Raw genomic sequence first — 21,952 nt, forward strand, 5'->3', positions numbered from 1 at the left:
GTACTGGACTCTGAACAAATCAGATATGAAGAAATAGGAGGATCAAAATCTCGAAGGATTGCAGACGGACTGCAAGATTAGGCAACCAAATGGCAAACAATCCAATGTAGGTTAAGTGTGTACCTGTGGGGGGAAAGAGTTTGTCTTAATTCTGCATATATAACAGTGAATCCAGGCAGGCTTGCCTCTCATCCTGGGTGATGGTAGTTCAGTGAAAACATCAGCCCCATACTTGCTAGTATGAAAAACAAACTATGTTAGGGAAGGAATAAAGGACAAAACTTATAACGTGTTACTGTATAAAACCATAGTTCAGCAATGGTTTTTAATATAATGTGCAGTTCTAATCACTTATTTTCAAAAAGACTGAAAAAAGTAATGTTATCTGCATTATGGGATATTTTTAGCATAACAAAACTGAGTAGTAGAGGACTGATCAGCCTGAAGACTCTAAAAAGCAATAAAGCTGTGTGTAAACAGTTATGTATGAGGAAATTAAATATCAACAGATGGATTGAAAAAGTGCAATTGAATATAATTTCCACTTACCAACTCCTGAGTTATTTGATTCACAGTCAACTTTATCTCCCTAAGAAGTCATTTTTAAGGAGGTCAAAACCACACTGAATCTAGAGGACGCTTTCATGTAAGGTATACTGCTACAGAATCAGTCTGGTGTTGACCCAGACTCTCTGCAGATGCATCTGCTCCTGCTCCAGTGTTCCTTGGCTGGGGACTGATGCTGAGCACGGGGAGTACTCTCACTGGGGCAGGACATGTTCCTGACAGCAAGAGCACAAACAATTTTGCTGGACCATTAGTATCCATTAATGTTTGTGTCTTCCAGCAAGCTTCTACTTAAGATAATTTGTCCTAAGTAAAATCCCTTAAGAATCAAGGGAGTGGGTTATTGGAGGACCGAAGACTTAAGGAACTTGTCCTCAGAAATGCACGTGTCTGAGGATAACATAAGCTTGATGCTTTAGGTTGGACAAGAACTGAAAGAGTAGGCTAATGCTAATATTGACCTGGACTGAATCTGCAGTGAAGACACAGTACAGAAGCTCATCTGGGACACTTTAAAGGACTCAAACTAAAGTGCATACTCGTGCAGGTCAGATGCACTATTTCTACAAATCCCTGTAATCCCATTAGGAAAACTGGTCGTTTCCCTAAACTAATAAATTAATTGTAAAGGAAGATTGTAACTTTCCCTACTGCTGCCTCCTTGAGGAAGGAATGTAACTGTTCAGTACCACACAGTAACGTCTGTCCTTTAAATGCCAGCAGTACTTAATTTCTCAGAGTGATGAGCTCTTAACAAGGTGTTAGGACTTCAGTTATTCTATTAAATTGAAAATTCAGGTATGGTGGCAGATACAAAGACTTTCTGGGATTTTCATAAGTAACCAATTGAAACTACTCTTCTTGGTATACCAACAGGATAAACATTTAGACTAGTGCTAAATACCCCTTTGAAGTTTTCTTGTTATCTTAAAGCTAGCTGTGACATTCTAGTTTTAATTACTTCTGATGAACATGTGTTCCTTGCAATACGAATATACATATAGTTACATGTGGTAACACTAAACAGGAATAATCAGCTTCAAGGTAGCTTCATCAATGGCTTCAAATACTAACATGAGGAAAGAATGTGTTGGACAGCAAGAACATTTTTCTTGGATGGTGTAGAAGTATGCAAGAAATGTTACAGCTGGTTCTTGGAGAGGTGAGATTGTAGCCAAGATCTGAGAATTCAGATTCCTCGTGCAGCTATGATAGATCACTTGTGTACTTTCCCTCTCAAATAGGAGATAAATTTGTGTCTACAGACTTAATGTAGTATGCTTGATTTTAAAAGTGCTTTAGAAATATGAAGCACAAAGCAATTTGAAGAAGTGCTCTGCTATTTAACTGGCGTTTCTTATTACAGCAATTCAGAAGTGTTGCTAATAAGATATCATTTCCTGTCCTTCCAATTAACATTCCTTTCTGCATGAACTACCATTTTATTACCTGAGTATAAGGAAATGCCTTGCATTTCATCAGTGTGAAAGGCTTGTATTGGGCTCTGTGTTATTATGTTTAAAAAATTATATAAGAGCATATTTATTGCCCCCATGTTTCCTTTCCACAGGAGAACATGGTTCTTTTTCTCTGTGGTGCAATGACTTCTTAAGAATACTTTCTTTTGAGCACTTGATAATACCTAGTTAGTGATACGGTGCTTTTTTTTTTTGTAGTCACAGATGTGATGGCAATGCTCAGAAACAAGGAACAGTCTGAGGGACAAGATGAGAATGGCAGATTATGTGAAAGGAGAGAGAGAAAGTAGGGACATCATCCTGTGCAGGGGTCCATGCCGCTATAAAAATCATTTTATAATGGTGTGATTACAACAGACAAAGCTGATGTGTACCATAATCCAGCATGTCTAAATCAGTTCTGAAATGAAGTGGCCTAAGTTATTCACACCTGCAAGACAAAATGGAGGTAAGAGTAGAAAAGTAGGAAGCAAATAGATGTGCTAATGAAGGAGGTAAGAGTCCCAGCATATTGCAGAAAGAATACTTAATTTTGCGATAGCCAAAAGTTTGTCTATTAAGCTGAGTAAGCTGGTGAACTAAAAGATACTCTATCTGCAAGCCAGGCCTCACTTAGACCCTCATAGCTGTAACAATAACCTCTAGGCACAAAAGGGGTATTTCTGTTGTGAGACACAGATTCCTACAAGGCCTTTTTTTTTCTTTGCTGCTTTGCTATTGAGGACTCAGTAAAAAAAGTGAGGTTCTCATCTCTTTGTTGGAGGATGCAAAGGATCTGGAATTCTTAAAATGCTGAGGAGAAAGTATTGAATACATAGATTTCTCTAACTTTCTGAATGTTACATAAGTTTACATAAAACGCTTGGACGTTTAATTCAGAAATCTAAAATCATAATAGCTTAAATCCCTTAACTTTGTTATTAAGTCTGTTCTTCATACTCTTTCTATCCTGTGCTATAAAATGAGAAAAGGAAATATATTTTGCAAATTTATGAACAAATCAGCTAAAGTTTAATGCAAAAAACCTACTTGCTAAGTTTTATCTGGTGCATCTTTCCCTGATAGAAACACTGAGATACAGAATAAGAAACCCTCAGGGTCTACAGCATAAATGGTACCTGAGTGTTAACGCTGCAAATACATAGCAAGAAAGCTGCTCAGACCAGGAGAGCTTCAACTGAAATGAGAAATAAAGTGCCCAGAGATGCAATGTGTTTGTCCTCTATGCAATGCTAGTCAGTGGAAGGATCAGGTTTTGCAAATACCTTACAATTTTTCAGGTAAGAGGTTTTTGGTCACAAGTGTAGCAGGAAAGGGTCTCTCTGATGCTGTTGTCAGGGTGATGTAGACTAGATTCAGCTCGCTGTGTCTGTCCCTGCTCTTGAGAAAAGATTTGGGGAAACCCTGCAGCCTATTAGCTCGCTCTTCTGTTGCTTCAAGTACCTCTTCAAGCCTGGCTGCTTTGATCTTCTCAGCAAACTACAGACTATAAATTTGGTATTTTCCTATGAATGCTAAACTGAATTTAAATTTCTCCCATTATTCAGCAATAATTTGGTCTTATCCAAAGCCAAGAAAAGCTCTGGATGACAGTGCAGACCTCTTATGGCCTGTTTTGCAAGCACTCAAAAGTAGTTTTATATAGTATAAAATTCTAGAATTAGATAATGTCTCAAACTGATCAGTGGTAAATACTGCATATTGCTTGATGTCCCTGCTCCTACAGAGTCCGCTCGACCCTAGATGAATCTTCCATACAAGATGCATGGGCCGTGCCTGAGGGCAGGCTGCTTCTGACCTCTTCCAACCCAGAGTAGCACTGTTATTGAGAAGGAACACTTTTCGAGAAATCCTCCCCCTGTTCTGTCTACCAATCCTTGACTGATCATTAGTTACTAAGTGGGTCCTGTTTCCTGCTTAGAGGAGGAACAACAACTACCAAGCTGAGAACAGATGGTTATTTTTGTCTCAAATCTAGCTGCTGTCTTGATCATCTGTCCTTCTCTAAAAGATTGCTTTGGTTTAAGGGTATGTTTTGAAGAAGCCCAATGCAAAGAGCAGCATCTTTTGTGGTGAAGAGGCATCCCAGAGGAGTCCCTAACTGTGGGCTTCCCCCCCGTGTCTGGCAGTTCCACCCTCAGGGAGAAGGTCAGGATGTTGTGACCAGGGCACTTGTGTCAGAAGTTCTGCTCTGCTTAATACGAGATTGGATGTCTGGAACCTCAAGTCATTTGAATACCTTGCGCTGAGGGCACAGAGAAATTCTGAGCACCTTTAAAGCTGCATTTTCACCCGCAGTCTTTACTTTCCTAGTGATTAAAAACTCGACGTCGTGCCCCGGCCTCTGTCCCCCAGGCCGCAGCACAACGCTCTGAGGAAGGCTTGACGGGCGGGCGTTCCCGCGGTGCCGGCGTTCCCGCGGTGCCGGCGTTCCCGCGGGTGCGGGGTGCCGGCGGCCCTCCGCAGGGGGGCGGGGCCGTTGCCGCGCCCCGGTGCCGGCCCCGCCCCGCTAGGTGGCGCGCGCGGCCCGCGGCGGCGGGCGGGGAGCGCTGAGGCGTCGCGGCCCCGGGAAGCCCCGGCTGGGCCGGGAGGAGGAGGAGGAGCGGCGGCGGGGGCGGAGCGGCCGCTGCCATGAGCTCAGCCGGGGACCGGCGGCGAGCTGCCGCCGACGGGATGCTGCGGCCGGAGGAGTCGCCGGAGCCCCGGACGGCGGCGGCGGCTGAGGAGAGCGGGGCGCGGCGGCTCGGCCGCTGCCTGACCCCGCCGCCCGGGGAAGAGGTAAGCGCGGGGAAGTTGTGGGGGGCCAGCAGGGTCTGCCCCGGCCCGGGGGCGGTCCGTCAGCTGGGGAGCGAGGGGCGGGCTCGGCGGCGCCCCTCGAGGGGAACCGGCTGTAACGGCCCGACGGGACGGTTGAGGGGCGGGGAGGCTGCAGGTGCGGCCGGGCAGGGGCCGGGGGGTCCCTGGGGAAGGGGGCGGCTCCGCCCCGCGCCGTGGGGGCAGAGGCTGCCTGGCCCCGGTTCCCCTTGGCTGCCCTCGGGGTCGCCCTGCCCGGGAGCCGCGGAGGTTCCCGCGCCTCCTGTCCCGGCGCCTGCCTGGGCGGGGACGTGCGAGGCGCTCCCCTCCTGCCCGGCTCCGGCTCGCCCCTGCTCGCGATGCGTGACTTATTTTTGGAGAGAGCGGGGTGTTCGCGTTCCCTCCGGCTGAGCAGGGCCTGCTCTTCAGGTCTCCCCGGGCTGGGATGCAGTGTTGGATAAAGTTGAGCTACTGCTGAGCTCCTGAACAGCTGAATAAGTGTTCCATGACTATGTGCTGCTGCTCTGTTACTTGTTTTTTGTGGAAACCAAGTCTGCTGGTGACTGTAAAGTCAGGCTCAGAGCACTGATGTGACTAAGTGGAAGGATGCTTAATTTGAGCGAGGCTCTTCGGTGCGGTTAGTTACCAGAGTCTAGCTGCTCAGCTCAATCAGGATGGTGACAGCGGTGATCCTGCATAGCACTGTCGCTGCCCTGGTGATGGACCAGGGACACTTGAGACCCCAGAAGGTAAAGAGGGAGGGTTTGAAGTTGCACTTTGTAGGCTGAGATACACCCCACCCCCCTTAAAAAAAAAAAAAAAAAAAAAAAAAAAAAAAAAGGAAGACTTAAAACACCGAAGTAGAGAGCATTTGGGAGTATCCCCCCTTCTGACCTGTAGGTAATTCCTATCCCATTTGAGCCTGGTGGTGATGTAAAGTGAACAACATTCTCTTTGGGTAGATTATTGAAAATTTTCTCTTGTCAAGATAAAAGACACTCCTAAATCAGTCTTTAAAACAGCTTTCCCTCACCCCCATCCTTCATGTTGTCAGTAAAATGTTGATGTGATTTATTTTTGTCTCCAAGAAAAAAAAAGAATGGGAAACTTACTCAGTTTCGCTATTCAGAGAAATTTTTTTCCTATGCCTCTCCCTTGACATCATCACTCCATCAATTTAATCTCTCCATATGTGGTTATCTATGATTTGCAGTAAGTCAGGCCACCTACACACATCCAGATCTTGGGATCTTTGATTTGTTTTTCTGTTCAGCATTTTCCAGGAGATGATATAATGCTTAGTCCATGATACCCACATAATTTTCATGTGGTTAAACCGCTGACAGCTTTTGCCTTCCTTCTGGATTAAGAGCTACTTTATTAGTCATCTACACATCTATATTGGGCCAGAAACAAGTATTGTTAATGCTATTAACGATTACAAAAATGCATTTTCAAGCTTGATTAAGATGACTTTTCAAAGTGAACTACTTGGTAGGGAATAAATTTGATTAAAGTTCATGTCAGCTGGATTCCGTTGTTTTATCAAGTGCCACTCATGCTGGTGTTAAATAAGAAATAAAGACCTGCCAATTGATAAAACAAGTTTCCTGTATGGCGTTGTGTGGTAGGCTATGTATTTTTGTAACCGAGTGCCAAGCCAGTTCTTATAAGGAATACAGAAACAACTTGTGTTCTTTGCTACTTGCAAGTCATTCTGTTTCCTTCAGGCATCTTCAGCTAAAGGAACATTTTTATTACTGATCTCTCTTGATTCTTGCACATATTGGTAGCTTGCTCAAAGCAGCAATATAATTTATGTCTTTTCCTGCTTGGGTATTAATCACAGCTTTTGTGGAAGCATCTTCTTAAGTCTCTCTTCCTGTGGGCCTTGCACTGCTAGCTCAGGTCTGCCACAGTGTTGTGGAAATCAGAAAGAGAGCCTTCAGTTCCTCTTCACAAACAGTTGCCTTTGTTCTGGATTTTTCAAGTTTTGTAATTAGCAGTAACAATTTCCTGTAGCTTATAACTCCTAATTTTCATTATGATTTTAAATTTCATGTAGCAGTTGTAGCACATGAGACTATGATAATGAGGAATGCAACATAAGATATTTGTATAGTCCAGTAGAAGATTTTGGTAAGTGAAAGCTTTCAAGCCTATGCTGCATGACATTTTATTATTCTGGCTGATTTGAATGTATCCTCAAAATAGCTCTGAAATACTTTAGTTTGACTATTAAAATACATTTGCCACTGTTATTTTTGTTTCCCTTTATACGCTGATTGTTTTCCCTTTGTAGGGCTTTTTTTCAGTATTCTGAAGCTGGCATAGGAGGACATCATACTGAAGAACCTGTTAATTTTCAGCAATATTGAAATGTTCCTTCTGGAGTCTCATGTTATAAAGAGTTGTGTGGTTTTCTGGTTTCGATATTTTTGAAGTTTTCTGTGCCTACCTTTTCATTTTAATGACATGCTAGGTAGGAGAGCACTTCAAATCCCAACAAAGGCAGCTTAACTTTCTGTGTGAAAGTAGAAGGCTTTTTGGAAAACTTTGCATAAGAGATTCATGCTGAATTTTCTTTTTTCATGTTCCTTAATGAAGTGTGATAAGTTAGAACACAGTATTCATATTGTGAGCCTGGACAGTTGATATAAAATACCTGACCCAAATCTTTTTATCAAGGAGTGAGTTTGGTATTAAAAAAAAAAAAAAATCTTGGGAAAAGGGTGTAAATTGTTACAAGGTTGAATGGGAGCATAATGCTGAGGCAAAATGAAAGGAGTAGTGGTAGGAGTAGTTACAGAAGTTTATCTTATCTCAGGCTTGGAGTAAAGGGGGAGGAGATTGCTGTCGAGAAACAAAGACGTTTAAAGGGAAGTGGTGAGAAAAGGACATTACTATGGGTACGATATATACTACATAAAAGAAAGTCTGAAAGGAAAGCTAACCTCAAAGCTAGCTTGTGTATTTTTCCCTTCAAGTTAAAAAATGAAGTAATGGTTTTAATTTTGTTCTGTTTTGTTTTCTTTCCATAAATAAACAGGAGAATCAACAGTGGATATATGGGAACATTAAAATGCCATCTGGAAGTGGTGCTGTTGTGCCTTTGGCTAAAGTTTCATGATAACACTGCTATTGAAAGATCCAACGTGTGTCTTTCTCTTGCTACCAGTTTTCTTTGTCAGTGCTAGCTTTAACATGGCTGTGTGATAAATTGAGTCCAAAAATTGATCTGAGCTAGAAAGATATGGCAAAGAAATTAACAGTTTTCAACCCAGAACAATTTTCTGATTCATTCCACTGTGAATGTCTGTCCTCTCGCATGCAAAGGGGTTGGCTTTAGGGGCATAAGTGATTGGTGGAAAAGGTAGACTACTTTCAATGACAGTGCCAGCTTATATAATTTTAAAGTGGTTGTGAAATTACAGTCTTAACTAAGAACCACTTGTCACCCCGTGTTTACATCATAACTTTGAAGCGTGTTCGGTGGGTTTTAGTTCATATCTTTATGATAAATATACAGTGAGTTCTGTAGTCACCTGGAAGGAGCTTGTATGGTGTATTTAGTAAGTACTTAATTACAGATGATGGTAAATATATTGTTGATACTGCAAGTTGCAACAGGATCCTCTTCACCATTTCCAAAGGTGTCTTAAATACATTGAGCCCTTAGAATGTTAGTTTTCTCTTTTGCAATTCATATGGATCTGCTAAGTATTTGCAGTTGAGTCCTTTTTAAACATTTTGGCTTTTTTTTATGTCTAGTGTTCTTTTATAGTAGTATGCCTTGAAGAAATAGTGTTAAGTGGCTTGTTTGCATCTATTTTCTATTGTTTCTTACTGTTGTCTTCTGTTATGTTTCAGGCTATGTAACTTCAGAGTAAAGATTAAGGACTGTGAATCTGTTTTGAATTAACTTATTCTTGGTGGTGTCAATAAACTTTGGTTCTGTCCTCTAACATTCTACTCCAATGTTTCAATCTTTATGAACGTGATGAATGCAGGACGCTCATGGTAGATACTAGAAGGGCTAATAATGTCAGGAAGCTGCCTGCCCGAAGCATGTCTGCAGGCTTCGTCAGAGCCGGTTACACCTAATGCAACTTCTTTTAAGTGGATGTTTCCTTAATGCTTCATCTGTCAAATGGGTGGAATTTACACCTGCTTTACAGTCACGAATTTAATGATTGCTGCCATTAAACAGCCTTTTCAAAGCTGTAAGTTTGGTATCAGTTTTGGACTGTCTCCTTAAGCCAACTGTGCTTGTCCTGAACATGTGGCTACATTAGTGGCTCCAGGCCTGTGAAGCTGACTGCACAGGCTTGCCAAGAGATGTCTGGAGTTTGATAGAATTGTTCTACAGGCCATCTGATGTACCACCCACTGAGATTGCTCTGCTGTAAAATAACACTTTAAAAAGCTAGCAATTGTTTCTCTGCCTTATGAAGACTTCAAGAAATTAGACTCAATACTTACAAGTTCTTCACAAATTAAATGTATTACAGGAATGTGAAATCACTGAGACCTCTTTCTTATTTTAAAAGAATGCATCTTTCAGTTCTTTAGCAGTGCTCTTTCCAGAGTTAGTCTATATGAAGTGGGGGAGGAAGAGTGCTCCCTCTTTCTGAGGAAAAATTAGATGTGGACATTCTGTTCCTTACTGAAGCATGCAAAGGAGCAGCAGAAGGAAAACAGCTTTTCCACACAGAAATCTTTACTTCAGATAGACATGGAACAGATTGTTAGGAGATGTAAACTCATGTTAGCACCACTAAAATCCACGCATTGATTTACAGCATCTATGGATCTCTTCTGATCAACCTGTGGTTTATAATGTGTCTTGAGGTTTCTTCTGTCCAGATATGTACACAAAAAAGAGGCAGTAAAACTACTGTGGGTAGGTTTTAAATCCTGTATAAGTGAAGTTACAATGTGAATATAGTGTTATAGTTTATGCTACCATGAAGACTTCACACAGGGTTCGTGAGACATAAGCATTTTAGGAAATAACCTGAATAGGCTGAGAGGTGTGGTCACTAAACTGATGAAGATGCCAGCTGGTAACAATTTCCCTGAGACAATACATACCAGTCTTACCTCAGTGCTGCTCCAGCAGTGTTGCAGAGCTTTTGGGCCTGAGCTCTTCTCTGCAGTCTACTGAACAGGTATTTATCTTCAGCCCACATTATGTCATATATATATACACGTACATGTTTGCCTATGTGAAAACAGCTGCAATTTCTTCTATGTGCTTAAGGCTTTTTTGTTGTTCTTCCTTTCATCTTTATGATAGCATAATCTGTTATTTCCAGTTTTTGAATCACTGTACTGGAAGTGAATAGGAGTTGAGTCTTTCCCAGCTTGCTGGCCTAGAGTAGCACCCTCACTTTACATGTGGATTTGGTCTCCTGGGTTCATGTGATTGCTCCCTGGATGACTTCTAGCAGCCTTTTCAGAACACCCTTTCTAGGTATTCTGAAAGTATATTCTGAGCATTTTGTTGCCCCACTAGTGTTTCTCTTTTGTTCTCTCGGGTTCTCTGGCAAAAGGCCTTCCCTATTGCCGCCTTAGTGTTGGTGCAGAAGCTACCTCCAGGAATACCTCCATAGCTGAAATCATACTCTCAAATCTGTTCTGTTGCAGAAGTTGGCTGCAAATGAGTCTCCAGAGGCCTAACACCACCTCCTTTGAGCTGGAAAATTGACTGAGGCTCTGTAGAGAATGTTGTTTGCTCCATTTATGTGGAATAGGTTTCATAAAGGAGGAGTTACATGCCAGTAACCATCTTCAGTCCATGCAAAGCACAACCTCTGGGGTGAACTTATGTTGTATGCTGCTCTTAACATTTGCTTCAGTCTAAATCAACTAAATTTACTAAATCAAGAGGCTAGTATTTTCCATTCTACCCCTTGCTGACAGTGCATTTGTCTTACCTATTCTTCCTCTTCCAGCACCCTTTCTTCTGTCTAATGCCTTTGTGTGAGAGCAACTCCCATTGCTATGTTGTTCCAGACGAGCGATTGTACCTGTTTTGGGAAGTCCTTGGGCACTTTTAAGAATGGCAAAAAAAATCCTAGAGTTAGCCCAACTGTGGGATTGATAACTACAATTTGAATTTCAGAGGTGACTCAGGTTTCCCTCATTTTAGGTGAAAGGATAATAAACTGTATTTAGGAACAAGATAATTCATTACAGCCCAGATGAAAAATGATATAAAGAGGTCTGCTAAGGCAACTTTTTGCTCTTGTTCTGATTTTATGATGACCATTTAAGTGAAGTAGCCCCAACAAATGGGACAATTTCCCTTTGGCTTTATTAAAAAAAAAAAAAAAAAGTTTTCCTCAGGTTCATTGTTTTAATAGTAGCTGTTGAGGGTTTTTCCTGGAGTTTTAAATATGGGCTCCTTTTGTGATATGGGAAAACCATTTCAATGGCTGTCCAAAACTGCCCTCCTGAGCAGCTCTTGGTTTCCGTTTGTAGTGTTCTCTCTGATTCAGAATAGTCAAAGTGGTTGGCTGGGATTTTTATTTTTTTTTTTCCTTTTAGGTATTTGCTAATGGGTTAGGGTTTTTTTGAGGAGTTAACCATTTTACTGTCAGTGAATAATGTGGGCTGTAACTTCAAATTGACTTCCATAAATCCCACTTTGTTGTTACATCCAAGTGCAAGTGTTAGAATAAACTTTTTCTGCCTCAGAACTTGAGCGAGATGCTTGGCAAGGAAGTTTTGCTGAAATACGCATTGACATTACAGGTTTAGAAGCCTGCTGGCAGAAAACTCGTCGTGAGATCTAGAACTTGAAATCCGTGTGGAGGCAGTTGTTGGGGACACCCCTCACCGCCGTATGGGTCGCCTCCTGGAGCCTCCCAAGTTTTGCGTTTCTCAGTATAATGAATTCTGTGCATTTGGGTTTTGAACTTTTGGGGTTTGATGATACGGTGGTTGCCTAAATATTCTCCAGCTCGGCTTGGGTTCGGCAGCTGGGGTCGGCAGAGAGGCGAGGCGGCGGGGGGGCGGTGTGGTGCCCGGCCGCTGGCAGGCACCCGCCGGGGCCCCAGCCCTGGCCTCTGTGACCATTTTTCTCCCCTCAGGTGAAAGAAATGGAAGAGACGATTGAAGACTTGTTGGGGCGGCTGGACGAGTTCTGCGGGATAACGGACGCGGTACGTGCCCCGAGGCCCCGTCGGCCTCGGCCCCGAGGGCGGGCGGGCGGCGCGCGCCGGGCGGCCATCTTGATAGCGCGGCCGCCGCGGGAAGGGCTGCGGCGCTGCGCGCGCAGCGGGGCCGCGCCCGCCAGGTGGCGCCAGGGCGAGCGCAGGTGGGGGGGCCCCGCCACCCCCCCGCCTCCAGCCAGCCCCGGGTGCGGGGCCCAGCCCCGGGGCACGGCCCGGTGCGCGCCGCCGGCGTAACGGAATAGTCCGCGTTCGCCATGGGCCTGGCCGGTACCCTGGCTGTGGTGCGAAGCCTTCCGAGAAGAGCGCTCCGGGGCTGCAAGAGCCGGGCCGCCCCGCCACAGCGGCAGTGGGCCGGCGGGCGCGTACGGGCACCGGCCCCGGACTGAGGCCGCCTGTGCCCGGTGCTGTACAAGTTGGGTCTACTAAGAGCCTGCAGGCAGGATGGGGGAGAGAAGTTCGTACGGGTGGAATAACAGAGTGGGGAGCACTAATTAATGATGGCGTTGAGACTGATGCGCAGTGCAACATTTGTAGCACACCAATTATCTTTGCCGTTGTCACTGCCTAATTGGGATAAACCATTTAGAGCAAAAGATATATGTTGCTGTTTAGCTTACCCCAGGCTTTCTGCATAAAGTAGTGCTGTCTGAAGACTATGCGGGTCATGGTGTTCATGTAAAAATAATGAACATGATTTTTGCAGTCAACTTTTCTTTCCTTCCTTAGGCTAAAAAATGTAAAATTAGGTAGAGGAACTGGTATTGCATTTAACCCTTTCCAATTATTTCGCAGGGTGCTAGTTCAGATAGCACGGACCATGTTTACCTAGAGGGACTTCCTCTTATAATCACTGATGCACAGACCATCCCACCTTCAGTTAGCACTTACCACAGCGTTTTTCTTCCATCTTCAAACATCTTGTATAACACGTGTCATTAGCAATGACAGTGGTTGGTAATTGTACTGAATGCACTTCCAATGGTAAATGGTGCCTATGAGCTATTTTGTTGGATGATTCTTAGGAATTGCATCCACTTTTTTGTTCAGGTATCCCAATGATGTTTGGAGAAATGTGCTTACTCTCAAGGACAGAAGCCATAGGTGGCCCCAAAGCAGTCTGGTGTGGGCTGCAAGAACACATTGAAAACTCAACATGTTTGATACAGTTTATGCCAAATATCATAATCTAATGTTTATTATTATTTGGTTATGGGACACATGTTTCTTGCACCTTGGATGTGAATTCTGCTTGTGAGAAGTGAGGCCATCATCTTTGTTCTACACAAACCAGTCAGCAGTATAGCCAGTTATTCATCCTTTTTCAACTTCTGTCAGAGGTTTCTGGTTTTGTCTTTGGCATGCCTTGCTTATGGAAAGGAGGCATCATTGCTTCTAGAAGGAAGTGATGTAGAGTAGAAACAAACAAAAGCTTGGCTTATCAGAATCTCACATCGTTAGTAGGGGACTTAAAAGGAGAACTAGCTGCCTTGTAAGAATGGTTCAGTATTAGTAGCTGTTTAAGCAGTTCTTTTTCCATTCAGCTTTTGACAAAAATAGCTGTAAAGGAGCATGTGAACCTCAGAGCATGCAGTCTATTTTTTGATACATCCTGACTTACATTTGTCAGCTTTAGATTCTCTAGTATGGCACTTCGAGTCTGTGTAAAATGTAGAATACAAGAGATCAGTTTCTTGGGCCAAAAAAATCCTTTGAGTTCATTCCTGAAAGGTGATGATTGCTTCAGTGATACGACATCACCTGCTCAAAGCAAGTGCTTTGAATCAATAGCTCTTCACTGCTGATTGTATTCTGTCTGATTTACTATTAAGTTCATTCATTCAATTCTTCTGTTTGGGAGCATACGCTAAGATTTTCTATGTACCTTATGCTTTTTCCCATCAGTCAGGCATGCACCTTACATTTTTGGCTCCAATATAGGGAAGATGGTTAGCTTGTTCAGATGGATCCAGTGAGCTTTTAAACCTCCTGTGAGACAACTTCTCTTGCCAACCTTTTCTACAAAAAACACTACTCTAGTTTCAATACACTATCTTTGCATTGCCCCTGAAAACATTTTTCCACAACCTGAGGCTGTGAATAATTCCCTAGTATGCAGATTATTGACCTTATCTGAGAACATCAAAGCACTGCAGTCTGTGCTGAATCTGTGGCTTTCCATCCAGCACCTACAATGTAAGGTTCCTTTCAGCAGCACATCAAGTGGTATCCGGGAATCTGATAAATATAATGTAGTATTTGAACTGATTCCAGCTTCTGTGCCTAGCAATAATTTGGTCTTTTGTCTATGCCAACAAAAGGCAAGGGGAATCTTGCTTTTTTCAATTGGGTATTCAGTTTGGCTTTTCTCCTTTGAGTGTGCTGCTGCTTTTCACTTACAAGTACTCTTGATGCATATATTTGAATATTGCAATAAGGAAAAACCTGATCCTCAGTGCTAGGAAGACAAAATGTTATTTCCAGTGTCATACTGTTGTACCTGGCTAGACACCGCACTTAAAATGGACACTTGTACGGTAGGTAAGTCACAGTGACAATGTCAGTACAGTTCAGCATGCCTCACACTTGCCATGGAAAGAGCATCTTGCAAAGAAAAGATTGCACTAGAAGAATTTTCATGCCAGCTACTTAACTTTTTGTGATGTCTTCCTTAGGGCACTGACTTCAACAAAATAAATGAATGTCTTTTAAGTGGCTTCAGACCCTCTCAAGTATAATCATCAAACTGATTTTAACTGAGCTGTGATTTGAACCAGTGGCACAAAAGCAAGAAAATTTCAATGTAATAACCAGACTCTTGGATATGCTGTTCTCATATTGTTTCCCTGGGTCATTATTGCTTACCTTTTTAGGTATGATTCTTTGTGCTTCTTGTATATCTTAAAGCATGATTGGAAATTACAGGTATTCAGACATGCTGGTTTAGTTACATGTGGAAATTCACTGCTTCAATTTCTTTGGCTCCTAATCCTTGAGGAGAATGTATGAATACATTCAAAATCTCTGCTTATATGTGATACTCTTATGTATGTTGATCCTGCAGTATATTCACTAGTTTATAAAAACTAGTCCTAGTCCTCAAGCCATTGAACCTTCTTGCAGAATTTGCCCCAGGGAAATGATGTGTTGTAAATCTTGCTTTATTAGGGTTCCACAGACCAGCTGCTAACTGCTGATCTTTGTCTTAAGGACTTAGAGTTTGGGAACCTCCTCCTTCAGGCCCAAAGTGTGAAACCTGGTTTCATCACTGGGGAAAAGAGAGGAAGAAATCTTTTGTTTGGTTCACTGTGGCTAGGGTTTGCTAAGTTCTCAGGAAGATACCAACCTCATTTTTCTCACCACTGAGCTGTTCAGTTTACAGTGGTTACTTTTACTCATGATCCTTTCATGCTACTCTGTGTTAACATATGGGATCAAAGACTGAAAAAGAATATAGAGAGATCCTTCCAAAAAAGTCCCTGTGACAACTAGAATTTGCACAGTATCTTTGACTTATGGCTCCAGGTACTTTATTTTTTCAGGAAAAGGAAAAAAAAATAGTTTTTATAAAATACAAAATAACAAGAATCTGTGCTTGTTTAACTGATACAGGTTGAACTGCAGTGTATGCAAGGATCAGGTCTCGCTGCCCTACATGCAATGTGCTGTTCCTGGTTTGTGTTCCAATTCATCATTCAGACTCTGGTTGTGCTGTCTCCTAACTGACTTTGGTGCTGTTGGTTTCCTGCCTCCTTGAGCTTAGTCTTGCTGACTTGAATTAGAAGACAAAGCTCAATCAAACCTTCCCTCCTCACCGCCCCCTCCAATTAGCATAGTAAAATCTAGTAAGAAGATGACAGGTTTTTTTCCCATGGACTGCTGTCCTCTGGTGCTTGTGCTGAGCACTCTGCTAAATCTTCAGTAATAAAAAAAATATACATTGCACAAGGGGAAATAAATCTTGTTTCATAATGTGGAGTTTCAGACCAGTCCTGCTTTCTCTGGCTCATGAGAGGTTGCTGTACCAAGAGAATCATTTCCCTTTGTCATGTGCTGACTCCTCTTGAACTCCTCTGTCGCTGTGGTTCTGCAGACTGCTGCAGAATGACTCTTCTTGAATCATATTTGCATATCATTTCCTTTCATCACAGGCTGCTTGCTGGAAGATCAGCTCTCCTGTGTCTTATATTGGTCATTTGCTTTTACTCCTAAAGAAAGATGGTTTAGATTTGTTCCATGTCTGCTCTGACCTTATGTTGGTAGTTTTTCTACTGGGTCTGTACAACATCTCCCTCTTTCTGGCTGTGTCCCAAACTGTGTTTATATTTACAGTAGTTATGTAGCATTTAGCTGTAAGAGTGGCTTTTCCCTAGTCCTTTCTGAGTCCAACATCAGCAAATAAGTTTGTTACCTTATCTTTGGAAATTTCAGGTTCAGATTTTAATCCGATGTAGTTTACCTGAGTGTACCTCACCTCAGACAGATCACCAATCTGTTTTTCACATGTGTGTTATGATAGAGGAGAGGTTTTTTGCCTCCTATTGACCCAAAAGAACTAAATAGAACAAACCTGGAATTCATCTGCTTCAGCTCCTTCATTATGTATTACTTCTGTATTTTTATTTAATGTTAGGAAATACAAGCCTGACTTCATTCACAGGGATTCTGCCTGAGTGTCTGGTCTTGCTTTCTGTTGGATATAAAGTAGATACTGTAGAGATAACAGAACGTGTCTGTGTATGCAGTTGTGTCACTGCTGGGGAAGTGTCTATATATGTATTTGCTGGATGCAGTGCTGAGACCAGTAATACAGGAGATACTGTTGGTTTGTTTACAATAGAAAGCTACTACTATTTGGGTATGTTTGTTTGATCTCCTATTACAGAACACTTATAGCACTATAAAAGCACTTCATTTGCATTTACTCATTCTGGTAATAAAAATACCATAAAATCTTACTATGAGTCATTTTATATGTATATAACTTTGTTTATACTCAGCTTTTAAAAACACAACTTCTTAAAACAAACCCAAACACACTGATGAGTCATATGATCATCAGTAAAATGTCCGAGTACCTATTAGAGTTTATAAAGCATGGTCTGTAGATTAAATGATTTATAGCAGGCATTTGTACTTATTTGAGATTCTGGATTAAATCTCAAAATGCCCAGAAAATTCCCTGCAGTATTAGCCCAACTCCAGATTTGCGCCATTCTAGCCAAAAGATCCATACTCTTTCCTATGAAGTTGAAAGAAGAATATCTTTGGGACAAAAATCTCTTTTGAAGAGATCCTTGTTCCTCTATATTCTTTAATTTTTATTAAAATTGTAGACAGCACAGCTTTAATCCGGAAGGCAACCAAGACCTCCTATACTCTTTTGTAGTTGAGAAAGAGAACTTGCATAAAAGTGGGCTCAACTGCCTCTCATTTCTCGTCATTGAGTTGCTGCTCTGCTTTACAAATGCCTGTTTGGGTGTTTTAGTGGAGGTGTTCTTGGTTTTGCTTATATCTTTCCCTTCAGAGAGATCTTCCCAGTTCTTGTCTTATCTGGCATTTTGGTCTTGTCCACGCCATTAGCTATAGTGCTGTTTGGAGTCTTACTGCCACCTAACAAAGCACTGGCAGCTGTTTATACAGGAAACGGGGTAATTCTTGCTAACGCAAAAGTCGGCAGGATATCAGCTAAGGTTTAGGCTCTCATATGGATATCAGAAACAAACTTGGTTGTAGTAGGTAACAAAAAAATCCCCAAACCTCCTGTATTAGGACACATAGCTGTTGTGGTAACTGACAGGGCCTCGGGAGCAGCAGCTTTCTCTGAGGTGCCTACACTGTAGTGCTGTGTGAAGATTCTTGCTGTCCTGTGAACTCTAGTCCTGAGCCCCTGTTGAAGGCAAGGTACTAGAAGTGCTGTACTCAAACATCTGACTCTTTCCAAAATCTAATTGATATGTAGTATGAGTTAGATCTTCTTCAATAAAATCAAAGCATGATAGATGGTATAGAGGCAGTTTACATTTAAAATCCGTCATTACCCATCATGTCAACAGTCTTTCATAATAGAAAAGAGATGATCTCTTGGGAGGAGTAGTGTGGAAATGGGGGGAGACAATGGTGCTTCGAAGGATCTGGTTACAGTTTTGGTGTGGGAGTCCTGTTATCTACTGTTGGGATTTTTTTTGTTGTCTCATGGATTACTTGAGAAGGTGAATTGTTATCCCAGTCTGTACCTTATAACATACTGCACAAAGGGGCCCTTGTGATATCTTTTCTGAATAGGTGTTTTTTGAAATATTCACATGAAAGAATAGTGAAGTGAAAAAAATAGCGTAGGGTTTACCTTCAAGATTCATCCTCATGTGAGATACTTTTTTTCATGCAGATTAGAAGTGATACATCAGAGATCCTGGATGAGACCATTCCGCTCATTAAAGACAAGGTGATGGAAATGAACCACATCTATGCCAAAGTCGATAAATTAGAGGTTTGTTCATTCCATTAGAAAATTTACATCCTTCTTTTTATGTGTTTTATAGGTTCATTGTTCAGGTATTTATATGGAGCATTCAGATGTTTATGACACTCAATTGTCTTTTTTTTTTTTTAAATCAGTATGTTTACTCATGGTTAAGCACATATAAGTGTTTATGGTTTTGGAACATCACTGAGTAATTTATTGCTGTGGATTCTAAAATTCCTAATGGCAGATTAAAAGCATTAGTTGTGGTTTTGGTGTTAATAATAATGCTATTAATATTTATTTGTTATGTGACTTGAAGGTGTATCTGTGAAACCATTTATAATTTCAAAAATTCATGTCTCGCATCCAGTGCTGGACATACCCATTTAAAGTTGTTGATGATCATCTTGCATAGTAGTGGAGAAATCTCTGAGCTCCCATCTTCTGTCGTGTCTGGCTTGGTGTTTATTGTACCCTGAATGAGGGAAGCCAGTATGACTCACTGAGATGATGCCCTCACTGTATTTAGTAAGCAGTATGTTAAAATTTGTGTCAACTGAGGGCAAGTTTGCCTCTGGGAAGAATGTAATGAAAACATGACGAGATAAATTGTATGATGTTTAAAATCAGTTTTAACTGACTCAATGTGAAAGAAACCAAGTGTTTGTGGCATTAAATCCAGATAGGCAGTGCTTAAGCTTCAGGCTCTGCCTCTGTGCAAAGTAATATCCTCTGGTAGGGTTTATTATGCTGGGATGGACGGGGCAATTGACTTAACTTTCAGCAAGTTTTCTTTAAATGCAATTTATTTTTTGTAGTTTGAATTTTTATGCCTACATTTGATAACAGACTTATCAAACCACTTTATATTTTAGAGACTTGCACAGAACCAGGAGAAAGCTTCAGACAGGAAATTGAAGCAAGGTGTTTTAGAACAAAAGTGGGAGTCAACTGTTAACCTGTTTAGAAACCTGTCTAGTTTTCCAAACTGAGTACCCCAGTCCAAGAAATAGCTAGCGGTTTCTGAGCATAACTTGACAATTTGGCCATACTTGAATGTGTATCTAAGATAGGACCATGAAAAAGGGCTAACTGAATCAGGCTCCAAACCAACTGTTTCTGGAATTGTCTCATCCATGTAGGTCTTTTTGCAAATTCTGTGCTTATAGGTGGTTGGAATTTGGGGGGGGGGAGTGGGGGTGTGTGTTTTTGTCTTTGAACAGGAAACGAAAATGAAAACTCTAAGCAATTACTTGTGCCAAATTATGGTAAACAACAGGGTTCCTTATTGCTTTTTTCCCCTCTAATACAGGGGGAAAAAAAAAAAAATCCTTCCTGACCCCATTCCCTTAGTACAGCTGTAGGGACACAGTAATTTAGAATATGAAGACACCACCAGTCTTTGCTAGGCTACAGGTTGTCCTTGAATAATGCAGCAGAATATTGTTGAGAGGCTTTTTTTGGTTATCAAGGGAGGCTAGTACCTTGATTGGCCAGGAATCAGTTCTTCTTCCTAATATTACCAGCTGTAATGGCAGTAATCTGAGAGCACAAGATTAAATTGGCAATTTGAGCAGTAGTTAATGTTTTAATTAGAACTTTTAAATTTAAAGCTTAGCATCCATGGGGATTTTCAAGGGAGAAATTAACTTGTACTCCTGAGAGTAGAAAAGGAAAGAACTGTTGTGTAATGGTTATATAGGATGAGAATCTGCTGGGTTTTAATTTTGATGTTGCCACTGGTACATTTTGGGCAATTAATTTACCTGTTCAGACTCACCTTTCCCATCCCTAAAATGGGCAGTGATCAACTTCTCGGGGGGGGAAAAAAAGTGAAGCTTAATCATTAATAGAGAGTATCAAAACTCTTTCCAAACTGTTCTGTGTTTTAGGAAGTAAATACTGTGTTCTTTCTAGTTGGCTTTCCCTTATGGCTCAAATTTCAACTGAAGCTGAACACATGTAAGTTTTAGGTCAATAATTACTGACCTTTTTTAGCTAAAATCACCTGTTGTTACCTTTTCCTCTGCTGTCTACTCCCTCCTACCACTCTGGCCACTTCCTCACTCTCACCAGCAGTAGCAGTCACTTTGTGGGTTCTGAAGAGCTTTTCACCTCACTGCTGAAGTGTTGCCAGACCTTTAGACACTGTGCAAGTGCTTACATACTTTGCATGCTGAAAAGGAAGCAAAAGTCTAGCATTAGGTAAGAAGAAAAATCGGTCTTTGGCATGACCAGCGGTTCTCATGGCTGTAAACATCTGTAGTCTATTTCTGAGTATGTGCCCCTTACATATTTATAGTCGCAATAGTGCACTCTGAAATCCTGTTAAAGCTTTTTTCTTTGACTTCTGGTCTCTAGCTATGATAATGTTGAAATGAGGCATTGGGTGCTTTTAATTTTCATTAGGTGTTTTTCCTCTCTCCATAGGCATTTGTCAAAATGGTTGCACACCATGTTTCCTTCCTAGAAGAGCAAGTGCTTGAAGCAGAGAAGAACCATGGCAACTTTCTTAATACTGTTTGCAAATTATTTCAGTGTGCAACTATCTCATCATTTAAAAATGTGAGTATCTTTAAAGTTGCTTCTAACAGGTGAGAAAGTGATGTTAAATACCCTTTCTGTATCAAATGTTGTCTTACAGCAGTTAGCTTCTGTAAAGTAATTTTTTTTTTTACATTTTTAAAAATTTGCACTAGTTTTCTCTTTAAGAGATGCTGCTTAGCCATTGAATAGTTCCAGTGGTAATTTTTGAAGATCTCTACATTTTGATCCTGAATTGAAGGAAGTTGTCTGTATATGTATATGCAAATAGGAAGCTTGTTATACATCATCTTGCAGTTAGACCTAAGCATAGATCGCTCTTTTATTTAGTCTTTGGTTTTATGTCAGTCATGTCAAAATTACTTCATAGGGTCGTCCATGGATGAGCACTAGAGGGGGATGAAAACTCTTTCAGTGAATTTTAGCCATATTTGCTGATAGAAGAATATTGAGAGTCAAGGAAAATGAGATCTGATGTGGACTCTAGGAAGCTTTACGTACTCTTCAACCTTTCAGTTCCTGTTCTTTTCCAAGAATATATTCATACCACTTACCTTTACATTCTGTTTTCCTTCTCTAAGCTCCCAGGTCATTCTCTAAATCTGTTGTTAACCCAGGAATTCATCACAATCTCCAGTTAGCCTTTTCTGAATGCATCCCTTCTATTCCTCCCTCCCCATCTTGATGTGAGATCTACCGTGTTTTTAGTCTTAGCATATCTCTGTCAGGATCCTTGTTCTAGTCTCAACTACTTCTCTTTCTTTTGTCCTCTCTGTTTCTGCCATTATGTTTCCTTCATCTTTTTCTTCCAAGGGGCTTCTGTACTAGTATGCCTAATACTGGGTAGGCAATAATACACAGGTGTCAGTGATCATGTAGGTACAGCTGAACCACTTCAGGTTTTTGTCCGGAGTCATAGCAAGCTC

At 41.5% G+C, this 21,952-nt stretch overlaps 1 protein-coding gene across 2 annotated transcripts in view; it reads left to right on the forward strand.

Moving 5' to 3' along the window:
• The first annotated feature begins 4,617 nt into the window (after positions 1-4,617).
• The window catches only part of BCAS4 (breast carcinoma amplified sequence 4), a 42,613-nt gene continuing 25,278 nt past the window's right edge, over positions 4,618-21,952 (forward strand). Inside the window, exons 1-5 of one of the 2 annotated variants that reach the window (XM_074920303.1) lie at positions 4,618-4,823; positions 11,936-12,007; positions 18,405-18,506; positions 20,400-20,444; positions 20,913-21,047. In XM_074920303.1, the coding sequence (XP_074776404.1) occupies positions 4,677-4,823; positions 11,936-12,007; positions 18,405-18,506; positions 20,400-20,432 (354 nt within the window). In that variant the 5' untranslated portion in view covers positions 4,618-4,676 and the 3' untranslated portion in view covers positions 20,433-20,444; positions 20,913-21,047. Of the gene's footprint in view, positions 4,824-11,935; positions 12,008-18,404; positions 18,507-20,399; positions 20,445-20,912; positions 21,048-21,952 lie in introns of those variants that run through there. The other variant, XM_074920302.1, reaches the window with a different exon arrangement.

This window comes from Athene noctua, chromosome 16 (genome assembly GCF_965140245.1).
Source record: "Athene noctua chromosome 16, bAthNoc1.hap1.1, whole genome shotgun sequence".
Taxonomy (NCBI): domain Eukaryota; kingdom Metazoa; phylum Chordata; class Aves; order Strigiformes; family Strigidae; genus Athene; species Athene noctua.